At 35.0% G+C, this 22,928-nt stretch overlaps 1 protein-coding gene and 1 long non-coding RNA gene across 2 annotated transcripts in view; one reads left to right on the top strand and one right to left on the bottom strand.

The window, feature by feature from the left end:
* Positions 1–95: 95 nt before the first annotated feature.
* Positions 96–5,237, bottom strand: LOC127504681 (uncharacterized). The gene is made up of 3 exons (XR_007927422.1): positions 5,097–5,237; positions 2,309–2,386; positions 96–1,318 (listed from the first exon to the last, which is right to left on the bottom strand). It is a non-coding gene; the product is annotated as an uncharacterized LOC127504681 (long non-coding RNA).
* The window catches only part of stat6 (signal transducer and activator of transcription 6, interleukin-4 induced), a 26,223-nt gene continuing 8,407 nt past the window's right edge, over positions 5,113–22,928 (top strand). Inside the window, exons 1-10 of the mRNA XM_051879576.1 lie at positions 5,113–5,267; positions 12,402–12,544; positions 13,252–13,396; positions 14,077–14,160; positions 14,267–14,468; positions 19,043–19,134; positions 19,258–19,406; positions 20,384–20,518; positions 20,667–20,840; positions 22,186–22,273. Of these exons, the coding sequence (XP_051735536.1) occupies positions 12,414–12,544; positions 13,252–13,396; positions 14,077–14,160; positions 14,267–14,468; positions 19,043–19,134; positions 19,258–19,406; positions 20,384–20,518; positions 20,667–20,840; positions 22,186–22,273 (1,200 nt within the window). The 5' untranslated portion in view covers positions 5,113–5,267; positions 12,402–12,413. The remainder of the gene's footprint in view (positions 5,268–12,401; positions 12,545–13,251; positions 13,397–14,076; positions 14,161–14,266; positions 14,469–19,042; positions 19,135–19,257; positions 19,407–20,383; positions 20,519–20,666; positions 20,841–22,185; positions 22,274–22,928) is intronic.

Genomic DNA, 22,928 nt, shown 5'->3' with positions numbered 1-22,928 from the left:
GTAGAGGTGAATTCAATTCTCTTTACATGCACGATCTCAAAATATAAGGTCAGTGAGATTATGAAATGATTTAATAAATCTAAGAGTTGTGGGATATTGAGGGCCATGGCTATGAATAAACCAAATAAAAAATACAATGATTTGAAGTGAAGCTTCTACATATGAGACTATTTGGCTAATTAGAAAGGGATCTTTTCCATATAGTTCACTATGTTGCTTGATTGCATTTAATGTTTAACACTCAACTATCCAATGATCGTGATTGCTTCCAGTGTCAAATAAAGGTGCTCTGTCATCAAGGGTTCAATATAGTCCAAAAAGAAAAGCTACATAATTTCTCTAATGAAATATAGTCCATACAGATATGATGGGAATTGGTTTAATTATATATGTGCATTTGCAACTGTTGTCTGAAACTATAGGATATACATCAATATGTTGACCCCCCCAGCATAACCCTCATTAGGTCCAATATATTTTTAAAGATCAGATTAATCTCAGATTTAATGTAAAGTGCTGATGGATGCTGATGATTAAGTCTCTGATTAAGATGAATAATGGAGGGTTACACACAGTCCTTGCCCTCCAGTCTCTATCTGAAGGATAATTGTTCTCCAGCTGCCAGTGGAATAAAAGAATGTCCTTCATCTGCTCAATAACACACTCACCTTGTGGAAACACTAAGGGTTAATAATATGAATCTGAAGGTCAATAATTACCATGCACTGAAAATAAATCTTCAAATTAAGCTGCGGACTTACTAAAATGTAATTCTTTGAATTGTCCACTGAATATCTGAATACATTGCATTTAATTTACTTTATAATTAATTAGATGTGTTTTTGCTGATAACTGGCAAGAAAAATATTTCAGATGTAACCGAAAAAAAAAGCTCAATTGATAGACTATGAAGATAGTTGGTTCAAAAACAATTTCATGACCTCTAATAAGTCAAGGGCAATAATCGAGGGAAGTTAGAAACAGGAAGAGTTTTGCACAATATTAATGAGCACCAAACTTCACCGATTGGAGTGTTTTTCTGGCTCTAGCTCTATTTGTCTATCCAGTGACGCGCTTGTGTTTCTGTTCACATACTGATGGACCAATCCAATAGTTCATAATTATATCTGAATTATTATTGAGTATATGAACGTGTAAATACCAAAAAACAAATTTACTTTAACAAGCAAAAAATTCCCCATCAATCTCTATATCTCTTCCACCATAACCCTCACCATAGCAACCATCCGTGCTGGCGTAGCCGACTCTGAGCGATGTGACCTGGTCAGCTTGAACTCGACCTCTCTGACTCCAGAATCTAAATTACAGAATGACAACGTGTACAGATTCAGCATTAAGGAAAGGATAAAAATTACTGTTAAGGTCAACATGTAACTGTTAAGATAGCCAACGGACACATTTATACGTACCTCATAATGTTGTAAAACACAAAGGTGCACATGTGTTATAAACACTATACAAATACTTCATATGAAAACCTCAGTGTAGAATGTAAAATCCCACAGTTGCACCTATCTAAGCCATTACAGATCCTTTCAAAATACACTCCCCCTCGGTGTTAAATAATTTAACAAAATAATATTTATGATTATTGCTAAATTTATTCTGCATTCTTGTCACAGATGTGAGCATCAAGGGTCTAGTATTTGTAAAAATAAAATCCTTGTGCCCCAAGCTAAAGTATGTTACAAAGCATGAAGTTTACATCTCAGAGTGGTTCTGGCATATGAAAAAAGAATCAGGGGTGATTTTAAAGGTCAAGTAAATTTACCTCACGTTGTCTTAAAACATGATATTTTTGACATGCAAATGCAGAAGAGTTTTGCAATTTTCATTTCTTCCGCACTCAGTCACTGTTATCTGCATGGCTATTTTCAGTTTTAGCCTTTCAAGAACATAATATGTTTTAAGTTCCCCACAAAAAGCATGTACATTACATCTGGTTCAGATCTGTTCTGTTTTGTTGTATTTTTAAATGGCAATTGTCCTCCATGTTTCACATAAAGGTAGAAAAGATCATGATGGAAACCAGAGAGTTCAGATGCAGTGCAGCAAGATTTCCCATAGACCGCTGTTCATAACTGCTCATGTCTTGCTCTCCTTTGTCCTGTCTAGCCTTGATACTGACAAGGTTGACATCAGAGGAGATCCCTGACACAGGGTGAGTTAAGGCTGCCAGCTGGTAGCAATCAAGTCTATTTAGGAGTCAGGGACACATGGACCCCCAGGGCCAAAACCGTAACTAGCCCAACCCTTAGCCCTAACTCCCCCCAAACCCTCTAGTTACCCAGTTCGGCTGTATTGATTCCAGATGTGCTGCTCAGCGCTGGGTCTTTACCTAAGAGGACCCCGAAATAATGACAAGCTGTGAAGGAGGGGAGAAAAAAAAGCAGAGCAAACAAACAAGAGGTCAATCCACTAACAATTTGCTGATTTTTGACTTCCTTTTAAATATGAATTTATTTATTTATTTCTACATAATTATGCAATTAAAAAAACAGATATTATATTACAGTTGTAAGTTGTCAATGTTTAAATTGCCTCACAAGTAAAAGCGTTCTGATAGCGTCTTAGAAAAGTAGATCTATTCCTTCGCATATGTTTATTTTTACAGTTGTTACTTTTCAAAACAGCTGCAAATGATTTGTTGTGACAGAAATTAAACAGTTTGTACAACTATTATGGAATTTTTATTGATAACATTCGTTACTTCAGAATTCCATTTTGGGCCTGTCAGACTCTATCAGCGGGAGATTGATCAAGTCAGCTCTGACTTTAAGTTAAAGCTGGACATGAAAACAACCCCTGAAGCTCATACAGCATTCTGCTGACCTATCTCAACAGCCCTCAGACAGGCCAATTGTATCATGACCGGTCAGGAAATGGGCTTTGATATGAGGAATGCCTTAAGCTTGAAACAACCTTCCCTGCATGACCATGCTGCATATGGGATTTGTTTGGATTTAATCTTATGTTTGAAATTTGTACATTTAGTATTATTTTACATTCGTTATATTTCAGTTTTACCATTCAATTCTATTACACAACGTTAACTTTAACAATTGACCAACACAGATCAGTTCGCTTTTCACATAATGACCCACTGCCCTCTGGTGGTAGCAGAAAATAATGTTTTGTTGTTGTTTCTTTTTGATTTTTGTAAACCTTTTGTTGTGTAACTGTTCTATACTCCTGCACTATTCTTTAGTCATATATTTCTCAAAGATACTGGCATACAAAGAATAAAGTTATTGTGGGTGTGGGTGTCAGATTAGAAATGATTAGTCGTAGTAATGACGAAGCAGTTTCCTGACTTCAACGTTTCCTGATGCAAACGATGTTGTGTTGCCAGACCGCTACAAAACAAGCAAATCAGACGATAAAACAACCCCAAAATAAGCGACGTTTCTCTCAAAATTACGCGTGCATAAGCGATTTCTATGCTTATTGGGAAGGGAGCACTATACAAAAAACAAAAGAAAACAAAAAACCTATCAAGCTAAAGAAAAACAAAATAGAAAGTGGATTATAAAGGGCGGGCATGGCAACATTTCACCTCTCGGGATCCAAAAATTCATTAATTATTCAGAATGAGAATGGTATATTATTATATACTGGATTTGCTTGTTTTAAAGTCGTAAACTGTAAATTGGTATGTTTTTTTCCTTTCTTCAGCTCAAAATGGTTAATTCTTTGTAGTGAAACCTTTTTTCAGTGCATTAAAAACAAAAACATCCTTTGTAGTTGGCTTTCTGGGAACGGCCAAGAATAAATAATGGACACGTGTAAAAATAAAAAAAATAAAAAAATCGAGCTTCTTTGAGAAACGGAAACCCCTTTCGAAACTCCTTACTGGAAATCAAGTGTTTCGAGCAGAAATGGCGTTGTTTCCCCGCCTACAAGTGACGTTTTGTCCTGAAATATAGAAAGTTGCCTCTTTTGAACATGCATATGATGCCTAACATGTTGGCATGCTATAGCTCTAGGTTTAGAAGCTGTATAGGCCTATATATATATATATAGTCTATATGTCTGCGTTGTGTTGATTGGTAGTGCAGTTGAATTTGTCCTTCTTTGGTTGAACACTGGTTTTCAGCACAATTTAATTTACGTTGCCTTGTTCATTAAATATAATAACAATTTGACTGAATCTCAATGTATTTTATTTTTGATTGTTTTTGTAGGTAAGCTAGAATTTATATATACAGTCAAACCAAAATGTATTCAGACACCTTGAACATTTCGTTCATTACTACAGTTTATTCACTATAGTTTAAAAAATGGTAATAAAATATGACAAGATCTCAGAGTTAAACTGTGTCAGAAAAAATGAATCTTAATTATGTCAGATAACACTTGAGCAAAACATGGTCAGATCAAAGTGTCTGAATAATTTTTGGTTCCAAATTTGTATCAGTTTTACTGGTAGTCCACTGTATGAAGGATTTTTAGGTATAATATGTCACGGTTTACTTTATTTTGCTATCCTCACTTACATAAATGAACTATAGTGTCCTGAACCCACTAGTAAAAATATATCAAAAATGTCAAAAATGTCTGAATTTTTGGTTTGACTGTATATATATATATATATATATATATATATATATATATATATATATATATATATCTCGTTGGTAAATACTTAGGTATTTAAGAAGAGGATTTACTCTCTTTCATTTTTCTTTTTCAAGCTCTTTATTAACTGTGTTTTTCGACGCTAAAACAAACATACATACAAAACAGTGAGAGAAAGAAGGGAAAATGCATATGCCTATAAAAAAAAGGTGCCATTTATGTTAAATATCATGCAAAAAAATAATTGCAATAATAATAAATAAAATAAAATGAACGTTAATCAAGATATTAAGTATGAAGACATTAAAATACAAGTATGAAGATATACTCCCTTGAGGTGTGAAGATAAAAATGTGAACATATTAAAATAGGGTTAGGCACTTTCTGTCACACATAAAACTGGATTTAAAAAAAACGCCTATTTTCGGTATATATTAATACAACAGAATAGATAATTATTTATAATTCTGTCCAGCCGGATAAAAATTGTCGTTCACCTGGTAGAAGAGCTGCATCAGGATGGCCAATTGGCAGGAACTTCAGTGTCAGTGTCAGTGTAAAGTGAAAGTAGGTAGGCTAGATAGAAAGGGGGGAAAAAAACAACAAACGCACACGGAAGGCGCAGACTTATCTCTTTACGTGTGTTAAAGAGCTGGCGTCGAAATCAGGTAAGTTAAGTTCTCACATTTTTGTATTTTAAACATATAAACCACGTACAGTGAGTTTATAGCGACTTGAATTTGTTTATCGATTAATGTTGTTGTAAGGAGGAAACATGAGTTTTGTAATAGCCCACTTTCCTCTAGCGTACACGAACATTCGAGCGAAGCGATCGACGGGGGGAAAGATCACTTCTCTTACGATTAAAAATCTCACTTTATAATAATTTAATCTCAGTATGCTTGTGAAATTGGTTTAGCTATGCCATTATAGCCTACTTGCTAACTTAGACGACGCCAACAATCAGGCTAACGATACAGGATTGGAGTTTTGCCTGGATACTCCACGACAGAATACGCGAGGGACATTACTGACTAAATGAGAATTCACATATTCAACAAGTTTCCTGTATCAAGACAGTACTGGAAAGAGCACGGGAGGAAGGCCTACTTATATGACTAAAACGTAGTAGACTGTGCTGAATGTCACGTTATGGTGTAGTTTGTGGAAAACATTTAGTTTAGCACGAGCGCCTACATAAATTAACGCCCTACTTTCTGTTCCCCATGTAGCCTATGTGGCACTGGCGTGTTTTGTTCATTTGTGCACTAGAAAGCGATCTGTTCTTCATAAACCGGTACTGTTGTTGTAACGTTGCATGTGCCAGTTTCAGTCTTAGGGATGTAACACCCCCATGCTGTTATTTTTCATAAATATTATATGAATACTAATGGATGGCTTTGCTGTGGCCTTTTTACATGCATTAAAAAGGGTTAGTGATGTGTTTGTTTCTGTGCAAAGTACATTAGATGTCTATCTATCTATCTATCTATCTATCTATCATTTTGTTGAGTTGAGATCAACAGTGCTTCATTGATGGAGGTCAATAATTGATTCAGTCAATAATAAGGTTTAATCTAAAGTTTAATTAGGAAACTGTGTAATTACGCACAAATTACACTGTGAGAAACAAAAAAGTAGAATGTCTTTCTCTACTGTAGTCTGAGGGAATAATAGTTTCTAAGTGTTCAGTGAAGCCATGTAGTTCACACTATTAGATCAGCGTACAATGCTTTAAAATAACTCATTTAAAATACAGTGTTAAGATCTGAAGTGTAAGAGAAAATGTGATAGGGAGAGCAGACAGAAAACTGCCATTAATTTGTTCACGTCTGTTATTTTTATGATATAACTTTTATAAATACATTCATCCAGTCCTATAATGAGTAAAGTGGATGAGTGCTCCATGTGTCAGGTGCCAAATGATATCAAAGTTTCGTTGTGAGTTTTCTTGAGGTTGAGAGGTTGCTTTCTATTTTCTATTACAGCGAATTAACTTTCAATATTGAATATTACATTTTTCTTCTAGTCCAATAAGATTGAACAAAGAGCAAAACACCAATATTCTCACGTGTTTCCTCTGGAGTTTAAGAAATAATTTCAGCAATGTCAGAAACTGAAGTGTGCAGTCAAACATGAGATATTTCAGTATGTACTCAAACATTTCTCATCAGATTTCTCCAAAACCCAATTATCCGAGCTATCCCATCCACATTAAGTTTAGATTTTTACTGTAACATTGTCACTTTTGAATTTTTGTTTCTCTTAATATATTTTAGGAGAAACATCTAAGACCCATTCTTAATGAAACAGGACTATGAAAGAGCAGCCTTTGCAATAATAAAATAATAAAACAAAATGATTTTTATTCTCTGCAAATACATAAAATGGGGCTCTGATCAATTATTAAATAAGATTTTACAGAGAATATGACCTTGCTTTGCAGCCAGTAGCACATAAAGAAAAAGAAAGATTAATAAACATAAATATAATAAACATGAGCAACACATTTCTATGTAATCCTTTTATATGTTAGAGAAAGAACCGTTTTGGGTTCTTCACATGATAAGTTAGTTAAAGTGTTAGTTCACACAAAAATGAAAATTATCCCATGATTTACTCACCCTCAAGACATCCTTGGTGTATATGACTATCTTCTTTCAGATGAACACAATCGGAGATATATTTAAAAATATCCTGGCTTTTCCAAGCTTTATAATGGTAGTGAAAGGGGGGCGCGATTTTGAAGCCCAAAAAATGCATCCATCCATCATAAAAAATAATCCATACGGCTCCAGGGGGTTAATAAAGGCCTTCTTCATATTTAGAACTTTATTACCTATAATAACTAGCTTCCTGCAGACGGCCGTACGCATCGATTTGCGGTGGAAGAGCAACCCCTGACCCGACGTAATGACGAACGCGGAAGCGCAGAGAGAGAGCAAAACAAAACACCGGTCACGAATTTGAAATGAGAAATTCTAAAGAGAAATGTCAGAGGATTACGATATAACGCCCAGCCCTATTTGTTTGAACCGTGAGAGGCGTCTAAGCTTACGATACACCAACATCCTGCGTCATACGTCGCGTCAGAGGTTACTCTTGTGGCGCAAGCTGGTTATTTTAGTTAATAAAGTTTTAAATATGGATAGCCTTGTTTTCTTACAAAAACGCATTGCTCTGCTTCAGAAGGCCTTTATTAACCCCCTGGAGCTGTATAGGTTATTTTCATGAAGGATGGGTGCATTTTTTTGGGCTTCAAAATCACGTCCCCTGTTCACTACCATTATAAAGCTTGGAAGAGCCAGGATATTTATATATACATCCCCAATTGTGTTTGTCTGAAAGAAGATAGTCGTATACACCAAGGATGGCTTGAGGGTGAGTAAATTAATGGGATAATTTTCATTTTGGGGTTGACTTACCCTTTAATACAGAATGCAGTTGTGACCCTTTGTGAACTGCTGCAGAGGTAAAGGCAAACCTATATCAGCGTGATTTATAGTGATTTAGAAGTAATGAGAAGCCCTAAAACCATGCTTCCATGAACATGCCATCCCTTATTTCCTCAAGATCATCTTATATTCATTTATTTGAATCTGCTACATAAATAAGCACTATGTTTTTACCAGGCCAGTTTTTCCAGCACAGCTTCTGGTCTTTACACAATTGGAATCTAACACCTCAACAACACGTTGGTCATATTGATGTATGTTGACATGTTGTCACATATCTGATACATGTCATGCATGTGTTCATTTAAGAATGACCTTGAATTTTCATAGGTCATCTGTTTATTCTATCCTGTGATAGCATGACATAGTTCCCTTGAATGGTTTATCAGATACTATGTCTGAACATAGGTGTGGTTTTTGTCACACACCTACACTGCACCAATCCCTTTGTCAAACAAGTCTAAGTATACCTTTAAAAGTCTGCAGGCATGAAGCAGATTAGTTGCAAAAAAATGAGGAAATTCTCTTTGGAACAAGGATTCCCAAATAAAGAATTGTTATGACCTTTAATGTGTTAATGAATGAAAATGTACACATTATGACTAATAAACAGCTCTCAAAAGATCAAGGCATTAAGCTTGTACTGAAGAAATTCCAGGAAAGTATTTTTATAGAATTTTCATGAAACTGATTGATTGTTTAAATCAATGTTTGATTAGAAAAAAACTTTGGCTATTTAAACAGACATATTGGTTTATATTTTTGTAGAATTGTCATAAAACTGGTTGGTTAAATCGATACTTGATTAGAATAAAAGCTTTAACAAACTACAAATTTATATTTTGATAAACATATTCGTTACTACTGATCTTATCTTATTTCCTTTATGGTTTAAAGGGATAGTCCACAAGATATTTTTGTACATACAACAAAAGTCAATGAATTCCAAAGTTGTTGGAACCCCAGTGTTCATTTTTGTGTAAACTGACCCAGTGGCGCCTGCAGCCGTACGGCTGTACGCTCTGTGCGTACCATGAGAGGGCGCTAATTAATGTTTTTATTTTTTACATCATTTTCAAATTATTACATATTAAGAAAGCAAGCATGAATGAGAATGAATAAAGGTGTGCGTTTGTGTGTTGTAAAGTCAAATGTGTGTATGTACGTGCATGGTTGGGCGTGGGGGAAATGGGTGAAGAGAAATCTGATTGGCTAGTTTAGTTTCATTGGTTTCACAGGCTCAAAATGAGTAAACGCTTTCTAAAACAGCTAAATTCGATTGAAACATTTGCAAAAAGTCCGAAAATTATTGAGTAGGGATGGAGAAACGAAGACTTTTAAATGTTTGAAGCTTTCTCTAAATGTTTCGGGAAAAGTTTCAAAGCATCAAGAGTGTTGAAAACAGCGCCATCTTGTGGCAGGTAAAATTTACAGCAGCCATAAGCCTGAGTGCGCAGCTCCTTTGCTAAATGTGTTTAGTTTTCTGATGATATAATTATTAAAGTGTGGCAATAAATTAAATGTAACAACAAAAACAATAATTATAATAATATTAATAATACTTACTGAGTTGTTTGAGGCAAGTAAATTGCGCTGTTTTTTTGTTTTTTGTTTTTATACTGCTTATATGACAGAACATATGATAATGTAATATAGCCTACAGGCTTATATATTTAAAAATTAGTAAATCTTGGTTCAGAGTACATTCCGACATGCAAAGTGAAGAATTAGTTCTGTGCGTACCCTGAGATAAAATCCTGCAGGCGCCCCTGAACTGACTCTTCAAGTTTTAAGGGGGATCCAGTTAAAATATCTTAAGGTTTTGTGAAAAAAAGAGAAGTTATTTCAAAACAAATGCTGATTAGTCTTGTAGTTTTATGACTTTTAGTCTTAGTCCTAGCCTAGTCCTAGCTCTTTAAAAGGTCTTATTGTGAAAAAAATTCTGATGTGTGATAATGTTCAAAACAAAGCAACGTCTTTCGTAGAAAGAAGTGAGTATTGACAGTGGAAGACATGATCAAGCATGCTTACATGCCTTAGGGTACAGATCAGTGTCAGCGCATGAATCTAACACACCACGTGCGCATGTAGGTTTGTAGAACTAGAAACCATTAATGTATCCTGTCAATATGATCTCGTTTGTGTTTATTTATTGGTAATTTTATGTAAAGTATACACATTTTTTTTTTTTTTTTTTTTTTTTACAGACACTCAAATAAACAATATTAACATACAGCATCCTTTTAAATCTTTTTGATGTTTACAGAATATTGAATTCATGGCTTTTTTTAATTGTATTTATAATAAATGAGGTTAATTATGCTTGATGCCATCAGAATTATTTATTACAGTTAACACATTTACCTAATTTAACATTACTAGGTTTGTGTTTCTTAGTAGAAGTGTTTCTGCTTTCAGATCCTGACAATTTGCATTTCACTTTTCACTGTCTATCAAACGTACAAAAAAATATGTGTACATCTTATGTACAAATAATCTAGTTATATACACCACATACACCACAATAAAATATGTTCTTACTATACAATGCAGCATAGCTAATTTATGCTAAAATGACTGTCTATGTAAGCAAACTTATTATATTAGTGATGACTGCGTTGCCAGGCTGTTGTTTTGTCAAGTGTGTGGTGGTATACAGTGTCTTCTGTCCCCTTATGTTGGGGAGAGATAAGGCAGAGCTACTGTCTTTTCTCCCTTGCCCAAACAAAAGTCACACAGAGCATTAATACCAAACCCTGCTCTTCAACAAAACAGATGCCTGTGCTCTTTACAGTAAATGAAACCAGAAAATAGCCTGGAATACAGCATGCTATAAAACTTTGAGCTTTGTCCTGCTGTTAGATGCTATTTATGAATTAGCTTTTAAAAATAGCATTTGTTTTGCATAGAGGAATTAAATTCTAAATTCAGTTTGTTCAATTCATCCTTAGAATAGGGAACTTGTTATAAACTATAAATGTGTATTAATGCTTTAATATAAAGATGGTAGTTTTCTATTCTGTCTGATATGTAACCCTAGCAAAAGCAACGTCCCTCCTTCAAAGCGTTGAACCATGGTTAAATTATTATTATAAAACGGATAGTTCTGGCCCTTGATTCTGATTGGTTGAGCCGCGTTTGAAGCTGTTGTAGAGTTCCCGAAACGTTGTGAGTGTGTATAGTTTGTGTGTTGTTGCGTCTAGCAACCACTCTTAACAACGTAAATATTTTGTTCATGGAAGCTTACTGCATTATATAGAAGAGATATAAAAAGCTTTTATTTGTCTACTGATATAACTGGAGTCTTTATCTCATGTGAGTGTACATATTTACCTGCATTCAGATTTTTAGCATTTTCCTTCAGGTCAGTCCTGTGTTCATAATAAAAAAATCTGTTTGAATGTCCGCTGCGATCTTGTCCTTTTAACATTTAATTTGTTTTCCCGTGCCCTGCTGACACTGACATCGCTAGTCAAAGCATTTGTCAGTTGCGTCTTGTTCCTTGTTCAGAACAAGTTTCAATATAAAAGTCTTTGCAACTGAGTGACTCGCTCATAAAGAAAATCTTTGCCGCCATCTAATGGCGTAATAATGTAACTTCTGTTGCTGTTCACGGTCAGGGACTATTTTTTCCAGCGGAAGGAAGGCTTTTAATGATTTTCATGAAAGTTGCATTGATACATATTTTTTGGCTTTAATATTTGTATTGTGTGATAACCGTTTTAAAAAAAAGCAATAATCCCTGTGGTTTACAGTGAATTTATAACAGCTAAGGAGCGTTGTGAGGCGTGACACTCTGGTCTTATTTCTTTGTGTATTTTGTGATGGAAAAAAAGTCTCTTATCTGTGTGTCATAAATTTATTATTGATTAATAGCTCTATCCCTCTCTGTTTCAGAACTAAAGGGATAGTTCACACCAAATTCTGTAATTATTTCCATAAAACACAAGTTTTCTGAAGAATCTTTGACAGAATTCTTTTCATGCACTGACTGTCTATAGAGGCCACATCTGTCAAGCTCCAAAAAAGAACACCATAAAAGTTAACCATTCTATTTATAGTTGTATTCCAAGCATACTGAAGCCACACAAGGGAACTGAATCAATTCAGTGATCAGATGACTTTAGAAAGCTTGAAATATAAAAGTGCTTTTTGGTATCTTTTTTGGCGGTTGGTTGATATGGTCATATGAAATTATGTTGTATGGAAAACAGCTATGGTTTAGAACATCATGAGAATGACTAATCTTCATAGATTTCATTTTCAGTGAACGATTCCTTTTCAAGGAATTGAAAATGTATTTTTTTTTTCAGTGCGGTGGTAATGTTGTAATTTTTACTGTTGCAGTGCTTGCACACTATGGCGCTGTGGGCGCAAATGACCCCGCAGTTACAGTACCTGCCAACTCAGACATTGAATGAACTCTACCCAGACACATTCCCTCTGGATGTCAGACATTATCTGGCCAGCTGGATAGAGGATCAGAGATGGTATGACATCACTGTCACAAATTAAATGCATGCTTTTTATTTTTATGTTGTATTAATGTTGACACAGTATTTTTTTTTTCCATTAATGTAACTAGTAGTGTGAAATCAACATCACATATGCCATTGTAGAAATCTTTTATTCACAGCAAGCCATGATTAGTTTATTTCATAAGGAAAGTGTTTGATAATAAGAGAAGTGAGTAGTATTTGGCTGGTCATGTGATCCCGATATGGAAGCCTCCATGAGGTGACCCACTCGATGTTACATAAAAAGCTTTTATTTGTCTACTGATACAATTGGAGTCTTTATCTCATGTGAGTGTACATATTTACTAGGGTACATTTAAACATATTTCAGAAGTTAATTTCTCTATCGATAAAGCTTTTTTTATGAAGTTCAAATGACTGTGATTACTTTAATTTATCCTGGTGAGTCAAATAAATGAAATTGAAACCATTTGAGTAAAAATAGTGCTTTTTACAAACTGAAGCGTGATGTATTTAGTGTAGTTTAACTTCTTAGGAGTTTCCGTCATGCGAAAGAGGTTGTACTGTGGCTGAATCATGTTCTGTCATAGTGACTCACAAAAGGAATAATGGTTGGAGAACAGCACAGGACAAGTTAGACTAGAAAGGCATTGGTCCTTGTCGGTTTGTTACAGTTACCAAAGATGATGAATGTCATGTCTGTGTAATGTTTGATTTAGGGAGAGCTTTGATGTAGACAACATGGAGCAGGAGCCTCAGGCCCGAATGCTGTTGGATCAGATGGTGCATTTGCTGCAGGAGGTGGCCCAACAAAACCCTAATGTGGTGGAGCGGGTCAAACTACAACATATCAGCAAGAACTTGGTGTGCACAACGAATATTCCTAAAACTCATTATTATTGCTGGCTTTAAGCTGCTGCATCATATAAATCAGTTAAAATAATGATCTTAAAACAGGGGTTTTCAAACTAGGGCCCTGAAAAATTATCTTACAGAACTGTTCTGGAACGATATTTTTTGTGTATTAAAATTTCAAATTTAAATTGAATTGAAAATGTTTCTCTTCATGTTTGTACATTTAACAGTAGAAAAGGTACAGTAAATACAAAATCAGTATTTTCTATATTTAATTTGCTTTGGCTTCAATACAGTGACGACGAATGACGAAATGTCTTTATAACAGCACAGTTTTTCTCACACAGTATAAATGGGTCCTTATACATGGAAATATATAGCTACCATTATAGCTTAGGAAAAGAGTTCCTCGCAGTACTCATATTTGTCCTTGACATCAGTAAGTGAAAACTCCTGCTTTAGATGATCTACACCACCATGTGGTGTCCAGGACAGTTGTTTTAATTATGCTAATACAAGGAGTTACTGCACTGCAATTCAAAAAGGATCATATTACATTGTGAACACTTATGGATCACAGTGCGGAAGGATTTCTTACTATTAGCAGCCTGCCATGTTGACTTGAGACATACTGCAGACTGTTTGTATTTCTGACTATTTACTATATAACGTCATGAATTGCTTCTCAGAGCGTGTTCCAGCCACAACCCATGCTACTTGTGAGGACAGTTCGAGATATTCTAAGGAAAGAAAGACACTTGTTAGCACAAGCAGTAAGCACAAAACCTTTTTTTCTGCAGTAGCAGAATATTGATATGTAATATGTAATGTAACTGTCCCGTATGTCATTGCTCTTGATGTCTGTGTGTTTGTCTACAGGGTATTGGTTTCCCACCCTTCCAGTCCATGCCTATGGGTCCTCCAGCTGCCAATGGCACCCCACAACCTGTAAGGGAGGATAGTAAGACTGATGTGGACAATCTGGTGCTCAAAGTTTTGGAAATTCAAAACTGCCGCCAAACACTTCATCAGCTACAAGAGGATTTGAACTGGGAAAAACAGGAAACGGAGCCCATGCAAGGTAGGAAGATCCGAATCTGTTTTGAACAATGTCTAATATGATGGCTTTAGGAAGGTAATACTGCCTGATTTTATAATGTAAAATGCCATATTTTATCAGCTTGATCCTTCTGGACAGTAAAATTAGTATCAAATAGTCCAAAACATTGTGAAATAATCAGTTTATCTGGAGGTCTACAAGGTCAAGTTGCTTTGTTCAAAGCTCTCAGGATGTCAAAGGCAATTTCAAACCCAAACAGTTAGTGAAGCTTTTGTTTAAATGGAAAAACAAGTGCTGATATAGTCATTAATTCTGCACATATAAAACTCTTTTCAGTTTGTAACACATTGTTTGAATGTTTCCTTTTTTGTTGGTTCCACATTCAGTTGTTAGGTTCAAGATATTTTACCATCAAATGCTTTTGCAGTATTTAATTTTTTAGTTTTGTATATCACATTTAACAATACATATTATTTCAAAGCACTTTTAAAAAGAAAAGTGTCTTAATGACCTCGCTTAGCAACATAACTACTTGTCACATATTGTTAAAGGGTTAGTTCACCCAAAAATGAAATTTCTGTCATTAATTACTCACCCTCATGTCATTCCACACCTGTAAGACCTTCGTTCATCTTTGGAACACAAATTAAGATATTTTTGATGAAATCCAAGAGGTTTTTTTTATCCCCAATAGAAAGCAGCGCAATTACCATCATGCAATGTCCAGGAAAGTACTAAAGACATCGTTAAAATAGTCCATGTGACTACAGTTGTTCAACCTTAATTTTATGAAGTGACGAGAATACTTTTTGTGTGCAAAAACAAAACAAAAACAATGACTTTATTTAACAAATTCTTCTCTACTCTGACTCGTAGGCAGCTGTTTACGTCAGAACGCTGGCTCAGCATTGGCCGAGGCTGTTCACGTAAGCTGCACAACACATGCAGGCGTTCTGACGTAAACACGAAAGCGGACTATTTTAACGATGTCTTTAGTACTTTCCTGGACCTTGAATGATGGTAATTACGCTGCTTTCTATTGGGGATAAAAAAAAAAATCTCTTGGATTTCATCAAAAGTATCTTAATTTGTGTTCTGAAGACGAATTAAGGTCTTACGGGTGTGGAACGACATGAGGGTGAGTAATTAATGACTGAAATTTGATTTTTGGGTGAACTAACCCTTTAAGAAGACTTGACCAGTCACAGAGGTTCTTATTGATGACAGTGGAAAAGGACTCTGGGGGAGAATGTAAACTATGTGCAAAGTTTTGGAGGCAAAATGTAAACTATCTTTCAACTAAAGGTCTATTTATTTTGAATCTTGTGGAGCGTGTTTTCTCTGACACTCTAAGGCAAGCAAAACTTTCCTTATCAGCAACTATGAAGCCCTAAAACACCCCTATATAACCCCTATAGGTCATACAGCTCTGACTCAAGGTAGGGGTTGGTTTGATGGGGGTGTTGAAATAAGTTTGAAGCCCTGTGCAAACTACCATACACATTGACACAAACACTGCCAGTCAAAAGTTTGGAAACATTACTATTTTTAATGTTTTTGAACGAAGTCTCTTATGTTCATTAAGGCTGCATTTATTTCATAATAAATACAGAAAAAACAATAATATTGTGAAATATTATTACAATTTAAAATTATTGTTTTCTATTTTAATATACTTTAAAATATAATTTATTCCTGTGATCAAAGCTGAATTTTCAGCATCATTACTCCAGTCTTCAGTGTCACATGATCCTTCAGAAATCATTCTAATATGATGATTTGATACTCAGTTATTATCAATGTTGGAAACAGTTGTGCTGCTTAATATTTTTTTGGAACCTGTGATACTTTTTTCAGGATTCATTGATGAATAAATCTTTACTATCACTTTTTATCAATTTAACACATCTGTGCTGAATAAAAGTATTAATTTCTTTCATTCAAAATGACTGACCCCAAACTTTTGAACGGTAGTGTATATTGTTACAAAAGATTTCTATTTTAAATAAATGCTGATATTTTTTTTAACATTTTATTCATCAAAGAATCCTGAAAAAGTATCACAGGTTATAAAATAATATTAAGCAGCACAACTGTTTCCAACATTGATCATCAAATCATCATATCAGAATGATTTCTGAAGGATCATGTGACACTGAAGACTGGAGTAAATTCAGCTTTGATCACAAGAATAAATTATATTTTAAAGTATATTAAAATAGAAAACCATAATTTTAAATTGTAATAATATTTCACAATATTATTGTTTTTTCTGTATTTATTATGAAATAAATGCAGCCTTAATGAGCATAAGAGACTTCGTTCAAAAACATTAAAAATAGTAATGTTTCCAAACTTTTGACTGGTAGTGTGTATGCATGAATCGTGGTCACACACGCCATAGATATTGTAGCTATAAGTTCTACTGCATAATGTAATATTGTGCAATACATTTTTAACAAGCAGAATAATACAGCATCATAATACGTAGTATTAGCATTTCCACAACCACTAGCTTTGGACACCTGCTCAGCCACAAAATCTCTGAAAGTGTTGACACTTTTTTCAGCGATCACAGTGACTTCTGAAATTGAAATCGAAAATGAAAGATGAGGTTTTTTTTATGTGACCTTGACTATGCATAATGGAATTGAGACTTGTTGTGTCAAAAGCTGTATTATTGCAGGCCAAGCATGAGGCGGTTGCACACTTGGCACAGTCCATGTGACGGTCTACATGGCTGATTTGAAATGTTTAACAGAAAGCAACACCAGAGAGAAAAATGCAATAAGATATAGCCCTAGAGCAGCAGATGTGTAAATAGTCATTTCCGTCATGAAGGCTCCAACAAGTCTCACCACGATTAGCAGTGGGGATGACTATTTGATGACATAGTACAGCAATGCAAAATACGTTATGAAGCAAAGGTTCAAAACAAGTTAATTTATATTTATTTCTGTCTTTATGTAGTAGTCTTTGTATGGAATGCATTGAAGATAGATTAAATGTGGATGTCTGAGAAAGTCTCCTCAGCGATAGCCTTACAATATTTACAATCCATTATACAACTGTTTTAACATATAAAATGGCATCATTAGCTCCTCTGAAAGACTTACTAGATTAACCTGAACTATTGATTGATTATCTTGCAAATGACTTTAATAATGATTAAAATAATTGTCAAGTGTTTTGTGATATCCAAGATTGTGATATGCCAAAACTGAAAGTCTGTAGTGTGAAAATGCTGTTATATGCAACATTTATTTAAACTGTTACATTTTTGTGCTTTTCCTCATTATGAGCCTATAGGTAACAAAAGCATCACATTTGTCATTAACTACTAGTTGAACAGGAATAGCATATTCGAGTTTGTTTATATTAGCATGTGGACGATGATGGAAAGAGAGTTTTGCTCCAGATTTTGTGCATAATAACTTGAGATGTTATTCTTGTTGAAGTTGAAATTTGCTTGTAACATGAGTTGTAATGTGTTAATGTTCGTTGTTGATATCTATATGCTGATATTCACTTTAATGTTTATGTATGTGCTGTGATGCAGTGGAGTACTGTTATTGATTTCAGTTATATTCTGTTTATTACTTTTAAAACTTGTCCACTAGTACAGTTGCGGTGAGCAATGATTAAAAGATACTGTAAACAAATGTTTACCAACTCGTATGCAGAAAATGATCATACTCCCTAAGATATCACTGCTTCTGCCATATAAAAAGGGGCTTTCAGAATGCTTTTGATTGGCCAATTAAAAGGTCCGCTTTCTGCCTGTCAAACATTTTGTGGGCTGTCCATATATGGGAAACCAGAAGCTTTGATAGATGAGCTTGGAGCAGTTTGGGAGGGTGCAAAATGCTTGCACAACTAAACATCTTAAAAGGAAAAGGAAGCAAAAAGTGATCAGACCAAAAAGTAGATTCAACTAGAGAGTGAACATCTGTAAAGGTTTCATCTCTGGAGTGAGCTGAGGGTTTTAAAGCGCTTGATGTTTTTTAAGTGCAGATCTTGCTTTACTTCGCTTGACAGATAAAATACCACGGTTATGCCAAATTGGCAGGGTTGGGAAAACAGAGTGTCTAATTCGGTGGCTCTGATGAAGCCCTACAACTTGTTAACATCTCTTACATCACCTCCAAATGTTCAGAATCAACTGCCCTTTAACCTTTTAGCTATCAGTGCTTCATACTAAATTCTTTCGACATAATTAGGGGATAATTCACACTCTTTTGACTTTTATTGGCAGACCCAGATGCAATCTTCTGACTCTTTTTCATACCTTGTAAGAGAGACACTTGTTGCAATTTTATGATATAGTAAGCAAACACCACATGTTTTAAACTGTACTCTGTGTAGGTGATAACCAGAGATTACTCATTTACATAAATTTGTGAACATAAAATGAACCGCGTGAAGAACCTCAACACAAGTGAACTGTTCGAAACCCCTTGACTGGGTTATCATAATCAGGGCTTTAGCTGATAGCAAGGTGCATGTCAAGGATATCGTTTCAAATAATTTTTGATGAACATGCACACAGGCAAACATGCGTCTATCTAATTAAATGTTTTCTTGTCTCCCTACAGGTCAAAATGATTTGGATCCACATCATCAGGATCAGGTCACTAGACAAAATCGCATAAAGCAGCTTGAGTACAACTATGCAATTTGTGCAAAGGTAAATGCTCGAATGCGTGCTTGAACATCTTAATAAGCTGATCGCATAACAGAGAAGGGTAAAGAAAAAAGCAGTTGTAATTGAACTGTTTGTCACGGTGTGCATATCTGTGCGATTTTATAGAAGCGTGTGCAGCTCCTTCAAGAGGCCATGTGCGCTCTCGAGCAGTGCCAGTCCTGTCTTATTCTCAGAATTAAGTCCTGGAGGTGGGAACAGCACCGAGCAACCATTGGCGTGCACTTCGATGACAACCTTGGCCCTCTGCAGACATGGTGAGGATCACTGGACTTTTTTGTTACAGTCACATTACTGTATGAATGTTATCATCAAATCTTTCCCCATAAGTGGTTTGTCTGGTAAAACATTTCACCACCAAACTTGATTTCCTTTTCAGTTTTCAGTTTATTTACTTTTGCCTCTATTGCCACCTTGAACAGTGGGCTTTTTGCCAGGCATTGTTCCTTTAAGGTCACAGTATTTCTATCACTACTTCTCGATGTCTCTTCTTAAACTTTATCTCCAATTTTTTTTTTTTTTTTTTAATTTTGTCATGTCTTTTTGAAATGTGGAGCATGAAGTTCTGTTAGTGAACTAGTTTTGCTTCAGGATTCAGATTGGATGTCAACACAGTACCAGAACTGTTCATCATACAAAAGTAAACAGAAATATCCTTACAACCAAATTGCTAACTTAAAGGGTTAGTTCACCCAAAAATGAAAATTTTGTCATTAAGTACTCACTCATGTCATTCCACACCCGTAAGACCTTCAGAACAGAGATGAAAACTGTTTTGTTTTTGCGCACAAAAAGTATTCTCGTCTCTTCATAACATTAAGGTTGAATCACTGCAGTCACATGACTGTTTTAACAATGTCTTTAATTTTATTAGGAAAATATTATAAATGCATAAACGGCTACAGAAGTGTGATTTGGTTGTTGTTGTTGTTTTTAAATGTTGTGATTAGATCTTTTTGAAAACCTAAACAGGTTTGTCTTCATAGTTTGAGTGTTTGGTTTCTCTGTGTAATTTCATGGAATTTCACGGTCCTTGGACAATACTTCACCACACAAAACTAACTGTGTTTATCCTTGCAGCAAGTGCACCCATATTTAATGTACTCTGGATCATATTTTGTTTCATTTTGCCTAGTTTTGTTATGTCATGCGTATGCAACCTGTTGGCATCTGCCTTGTTTGGCCTTTTGTCTCTATGTATTCCACATTCTCCTTCTTACCTTTTCTGTTGCAGGTGTGAGCAGTTGCTCGGAGTGAATGGTAATCTGAGGCAGGAGCTCATGTTGGTGAAGAGGGACCACGGAGGGGGTGAACAGTTTCAAACATTGGAGGAAAGCCTGGCATGTCTGCTTCAGACTCTCGTACAGAAGTATGCAGGCCTCTTTTAGTTCTAAGGAAGATGAAATTGCAGTGTAGTTACTCATGCAATCACAACAGATGATTACGCAGTCATGTGAGTGCTTTATTTCTAACCTTTTACAACCTGATATTGTATTCTCTTTGTCTTGAAAACTCAGTTCATTGGTAGTAGATAAGCAACCTCCCCAAGTCATCAAAACCCAATCCAAGTTTTCCACCACTGTACGGCATCTGCTGGGAGAGAAGATGGCTCCTGGAAAACCCGTCGTATTGAAAGCGCAGATTATTACTGAGGCCCAAGCAAGAAACCTGGGTCAAGGCATCGTGCCCAAGTAAGTATGCTGTCTTATTTAAATACACAACACAAGTATCTATTAACAATCATGATTTCAGGAAAAAATGTTTTTATTTATTTTTACTTAAAATGTTTTAATAAGTTAATTGTATTAGTTTAAAATAAAAAGTTATTTTGTTTTATTACTGTTTTTATTGCAACATTTTTTAGAATTAATTGTACTAAATTAAGCCAATAAATTGATAGCAATAATATAATTATTGCTAACACTCATTCGTAAAAGAATCCTGAAAAAATGTTTCGTGGTTTCCACAAAAATATCAAGCAGCACAGCTGTTTTTAACATCAATAATAAAAAATGTTTCTTGAGCAGCCAATCAGCATATTAGAATGATTTTTGAAGGATCATGTGACACTGAAGACTGGAGTAATGATGCTGAAAATTCAGTATTGCCTTCACAGAAATAAATAATATTTTAAAATGTATTCAAATAGAAAACAATTATTTGAAATTTTTATAATATTTCAGAATATTAATGTTTTACTGTATTTTTTATCAAATAAATGCATAAGAGGATAAGAGAATTCTTTCAAAAACATTTCATCAATCTTATAGACCCAAGACTATTGAACAGTAGTGTATACTAATACATTTTTAACATTTCAAGATGTATACATTAATGCATTAATTTATGAACGAACATGAATAACAATGCACAGTAGTGTATTTCTAAAACTACATTTACCTCAATTAATTGATGCTGTAAAAGTATTGTTCATTGTTAGTTCATGATGCCTTATGCATTAACTGATGTTAAAGAATCAAGGCTTATTGTTAAGTGCTACCATATTATTTAAAAAGATAATATAGACAGCTTTATAGACACAGATACTAAACTAAGATTGAGCAGTATTTTTCACCTATTTTGCATTTTTAAACTCATGCAAAATCGAATGTATTATCTTGTAACTTGACTTCTGAGAATAAAATTTCATGTAAATACCACAGAAACGAAACTGAACAGAAAATATGATGCTGAAGCATGTTGCATGTTCTGTTACCGCATGCACAGTATCATCTTTGATCTACAACTTAAGTGTCATTGTGTCATAATGTCAACTTAACGGCAACTTTTGTGCCTTTGCCATATGTTGAAATCTGCCCATACAAGCTGCCATACATGTCATAAATTTGACAGCCTTTGTTGCTGTTCTCAGACATAAAGAGGAAGTGGAGGCACAATAAGATAAGCAAACAGATTCAGAGTTTCAGTTGAGCTGTTAACCATACAGAGGCGATACAACATTTTAGAGGTCTAACATTCACTTATAAAATATGCAAATGTTTTATAATCATTTGCTGTCTGTTTTTCTCCACTTAGTGAAAATGTTGGAGAACTTATCAACAGCACGGCCATCTTAGAACACAACACCTCCAGCAAGAGCACATGTGCTACCTTTAGAAACATGGTGAGTAATGGCTCAAAAAAAGATATGGATTAACCCTCTCCTGTCACAAACAGCTCATTGAGAGTGTTATTTTTTGCTTTATTTTGCTGTCATATCGATATTCACTGCATGAAAAGCCAGATTTTCGTCCCTATGGATGCCTGATGACACCTCTAATCACCAGAAGTTATCGACAATTCACAGCCTAGGGAGTTCCCGTTTTGCGGGTGACAGACACAGTCGGAATCATACCATGGGGTTGTGTGCGAATGGCTCTGATTAGCATATGAATGAAACTACCTTGAATGTGCCACAGTACCCATTGGATAAAATCACAACTTTTAAAAGAGAAAAGCATTTGTGACTAGCTGATAGATTTGTTGCTACTGGTCAGCCTAGCCAATCATAATAATATTTTGAGTAAACCCCTCCCTTATTTTTATTATTATTATATTATTATTTAATAAAATTATGGTTCGATAGCATTAGCATAGCATAGCAATTGACTACTGAAATATAAAACATTCAACCGTACCTGTTCTCTAACCAAGGTCATGCTCCTCTTGTCACCATGATGGTAACCCCCAAAAAACCCAACATAACAGAAACTCTTCAAAATTAGCACAGCTAAATATTAAACACTACTAAATCTCCCACTAAACATTAATCTTGCACA

Source organism: Ctenopharyngodon idella, chromosome 22 (assembly GCF_019924925.1).
Source record: "Ctenopharyngodon idella isolate HZGC_01 chromosome 22, HZGC01, whole genome shotgun sequence".
Taxonomy (NCBI): domain Eukaryota; kingdom Metazoa; phylum Chordata; class Actinopteri; order Cypriniformes; family Xenocyprididae; genus Ctenopharyngodon; species Ctenopharyngodon idella.
The sequence above is the reverse complement of the archived record's forward strand: the minus strand, read 5'-3'. Positions and strand labels throughout refer to the sequence as shown.